The 3,728-nt window shown below is 29.4% G+C and overlaps 1 protein-coding gene across 4 annotated transcripts; it reads right to left on the reverse strand.

Moving 5' to 3' along the window:
* Nucleotides 1-1,284: 1,284 nt before the first annotated feature.
* On the reverse strand, nt 1,285-3,223 carry LOC105367855 (high affinity copper uptake protein 1). Of its 4 annotated transcripts, none has more exons than XM_011506680.1 (5): nt 3,173-3,223; nt 2,315-2,432; nt 1,986-2,124; nt 1,847-1,903; nt 1,285-1,766 (listed from the first exon to the last, which is right to left on the reverse strand). In XM_011506680.1, exons 3-5 carry the CDS (start codon nt 2,078-2,080, stop codon nt 1,574-1,576), a joined length of 345 nt encoding a protein of 114 aa, XP_011504982.1. In that variant the 5' UTR covers nt 2,081-2,124; nt 2,315-2,432; nt 3,173-3,223; the 3' UTR covers nt 1,285-1,573. The 4 variants fall into 4 exon arrangements, with proteins under 4 accessions (XP_011504982.1, XP_011504980.1, XP_011504981.1 ...); XM_011506678.1 differs by having other exon boundaries at nt 1,991-2,124; nt 3,173-3,222; XM_011506679.1 differs by lacking the exons at nt 2,315-2,432; nt 3,173-3,223 and adding an exon at nt 2,185-2,198 and having other exon boundaries at nt 1,991-2,143.
* Nucleotides 3,224-3,728: the final 505 nt, after the last annotated feature.

A 3,728-nucleotide genomic window follows, 5' to 3' on the forward strand; every position in this document is an offset into this window, starting at 1 on the left:
ATTTTAGACTTTTATCGAGGCATTAATGTGACGTAAGCATTATGAATTTACCAATAAATAATCATATTAAGCCTGAAGATTTACGTTAGTAAAATGAAATATTTAAATAGATTTAATGATTTTCTTTCTTTTTTTTTTTTTTTTTTTTTTTTTAACTTTCTCCAAATGCTATAAGCTTTATAACTTGATCGTTAAAGCGAATTTTACAATATGGAATTCATTTTTCTTGGTGCTTCTTGGCGAGATTAATTTCATTGTCGTATTTGCAAAATCAATGCACAAATATGATAAAGCAAATATTAATATCTCATATGCTACCTTATAAAACAATGTCATTGGCATAAGACAATCTTATGAGACAATCTTTTGGCTTATTGCAATAGATATTAAATAAATATAAAATAAAAAAAGGAAAAATATAATTCCAAATACCAAGTAGATAGCAAAAATGCATTGTATTAAAGTCTTTAAAATAGGTGGAATTGAATAGGTCAGTTTGTAAATAAAAATAATATTATGCAATAATTATAATAATTCATATATTTCTGGGCATTAATCGTGTACATTAATCGTATCGGTAATATTTCATCAATTTATATAAAACTGGCATAATTTTAAATCGAATATAAAAATTATAACCAAATAGAAATCATTTTATATTTTGAAGGAACATCCATGCACCTTTAGGTCAATCGTATTGCATATAATTTGTCACCCAAGGATACTCTTAACTTAATTATATACACTCAAAGTATCTAAAAATACAAATAACGAAAAATTAGATTTAAATTGTTGTCTCAGTCATATTGAAGATTAGAGCATTGCGCGTAATAATCTCTCAATATTCTTCGGCGATTCTTCTGCGTTCACATGCTTTTGCTACCTCTATGTAACGTTCTTCTTATAAACAATAAAAAAAGAAGAAGAAAAAGAAAAATCATTCCTTAGAAAATAATAATACACTTAAACATCTTTTTTAAGTAAAAAAAAAAAAAAAAGAAAACTTGTTTATTGTTCTTAGCGATATTTGTACAGTTATTTATCAAGTGGTTGTTGAAGTTGAATGGAATTTAGTATAAAAAATTGCCATTCTTAAATAAACAGTACATCGAGTATGGCGATGTGAAAGATAATTCGCCTGAATTTTTCAAAGCCTAAAAATACTCATTTTTATTCTTACTAAATTTAACTATTAAAATATTAACAGTCAAAATGTAAAACTACAACACTGGGACTATAATACAAAACAGAGAGAGAGAGAGAGAGAGAGAGAGAGAGAGAGAGAGACAAAAAAAAAACAACAAAAAAACGACAATTTAGGGAGTAAAGTAACTTTTCCTGGTTTTAATGAAGCACCATTGTCTTGGCATAACAAAGTACACCGAGATAGTAACAGTGGACTTTAACAGCAATATTCAACTCGTCAATCCAATCCCGAAAGCCTTTTTCCTCATAAAATATGTACTCCAGGTCGTAAACTTGAAGGAATCGCAGAGCGTTTAGTAGAAAGTTCTTGCGGTTATTACGATAAGACTGGGAATAATTGCTGAAATTAGCGACGTTCGTTGGCAATTTATGAGCAGCAGCTGTCGCATCTTCCATTACTCCACGAGAAGATGAAGTAGCCAAACATCGAGCCGAGAGCGACGGCGATGCAGAGATAACCGTTGTACGTCATGAAAATGAACATTAGGAAAAAGCCGAGCACTAATTGAATGACTTGTAGAAGTGTTTGTAATAGATGTACGGACGAGAATATCATGACTCTGAAAACAGATTGCGATTCCGATATTATTTCCATCTCTTCGATTTACCGAAAAATTCAACGGCTTTCTCGCCAACTTACTTTCTCGATAATAATTTGCTTGGATAATGTATTGCATTATTAACGTTAAGATACTCTCTGAAATAAGCTCGTGTTAATTATAATAAGCATTAATTATTAATTATATTCCGCACGCTATTCCGTTCCAACGTTACATTACCTTACCGATAATTTTTTATAGCTTCGTATATCATTCCCAATAGCACTACTCCAATCATGGAACCAAGTAAGCCATAAACATCCGTCGTTCGCCATGAATCGAATAAAATGGTTTCTTTGAAACCCAGGTGAAACGTCATCTATAACAGAAGGACAATCCTACTGATTTGATAGCTTGGCACTTTATTTTTCAATACTACCCTTCATCTATAACCTATAAATCCAATGATTTCAAAGTCCTACGACTTTAACGCACGCAAAAAGTCAGTGCATCGTTGAAAATTTGAAACTTGAACAATAATTGGCATTATGATGGATTTCTCAACTTACCCCATGCATGGTTAAACTTTTTCTTGTTTTTTTTTTTTCACTCTTCGCCTGTCACGTCCGCACTATTATTTTCAGATCGGCATTTCTTGTACAGCCCGCAATGATAAGTCACACTTATCTGAAAAGATAAATTTTAATCGCTAAAGATTCTTCGATTAATTATGAAACTTATAACCTTGTAATTTCTAATATTGGGTTAAGAATGATAAAGAGATAAATACTTATTCCGTGAGTATATATATATATATATATATATCACATCAATTTCTTTGACGATTAGTAAACATCCATCTTAAAAATTAAAACAAAAAAAGAGTGGAACAATTAATAAGGAAAGAAAAATTCCATTGAATGCATGAAATTCATGAAAATTAAATTAAATAACGAAACGTAAAACAATTAATATTCTTCGTCGTGATTTATTATTATAAAATAATTTCAGACATTTCATACTAACTAATTAATTATAGAAAATTGTGGCATGGAAAGATTTATAAATTTTAGGTAAAATGAAAAGTCTGTACCGATCGGAAATATCGCGAAACGTACATTTTAATTGATTTAAAATTTAATTGATAACGATATTGTCAATATAATTTATCGGCATAAGATAGTTGTAAGATATTATTATTGTTGAAAAATGTATTGCAATTATTAAGATCGTTAATGCGTATTAAAATTAATAGTGAATTGTCTATTAAGATTATAAATCTAATGAGAAAGAAATATATCGTTTTAAACATCTTATATACTATAATAATTGATAAGAATGATTAATTTTATAAGTATGCATAATTGCCATTAATTAATTTGCATTTTTCGTGCATTTCAATTCTTTCAATAATCAAAAATATTTACTCTTGTCGTATATTTATTCTATTCTTCTTCTCTATTGGATTATTCGAGACATTATTTCTCGGTTTTCCTGTGTTTCGGTGTGAGCAGGAGTTGCCGAATTCGCCATCTAACTTTAACAACAATGCATTCGTAATTTACACTGATTATCAAGTTATCCGTGGCCCGTTCTATCAATAATCCGAAAATCCAATACATTCAGTGGCAGCTTTGCTAAGCAATTATTTCCGTCTTATTCCGCGTATATATTAAATTCGAGGTATTTCAGCGAGACTGAATAAATTATTTGTTAAAACAAAAACAAAAACAAAAACAAAAAACAAAAAAACAAAAAAACAAAACAAAAAAACAAAACAAACAACTACGACGATGTGCACTGTTGTTATTCGTTCGTCATGCTATCGATAAATATACCCTAATATTTACACTTAAATTGCTCGTTTTAAATTATCGTAGCAACGAAAGACAAATTACATTCGAATATTTATATTTAAAGGCAATCGCTCAAACTCGGTTAACATTACCAATTCACTAACGCACCATTGTTCCAATACCTTTA

The sequence above is a fragment of the Ceratosolen solmsi genome, unplaced genomic scaffold, assembly GCF_000503995.2.
Source record: "Ceratosolen solmsi marchali unplaced genomic scaffold, CerSol_1.0 scaffold6, whole genome shotgun sequence".
Taxonomy (NCBI): domain Eukaryota; kingdom Metazoa; phylum Arthropoda; class Insecta; order Hymenoptera; family Agaonidae; genus Ceratosolen; species Ceratosolen solmsi.

What these genes read in the sequence shown, in the direction of transcription:
- LOC105367855 (XM_011506678.1), bottom strand. An exon ending in GAAGCTATAAAAAATTATCG is followed by an intron (nt 1,904 to 1,990) that starts GTAAGGTAATGT and finishes AGCTTATTTCAG; the next exon opens with AGAGTATCTTAACGTTAATA. An exon ending in AGCAAATTATTATCGAGAAA is followed by an intron (nt 1,767 to 1,846) that starts GTAAGTTGGCGA and finishes ATCTGTTTTCAG; the next exon opens with AGTCATGATATTCTCGTCCG.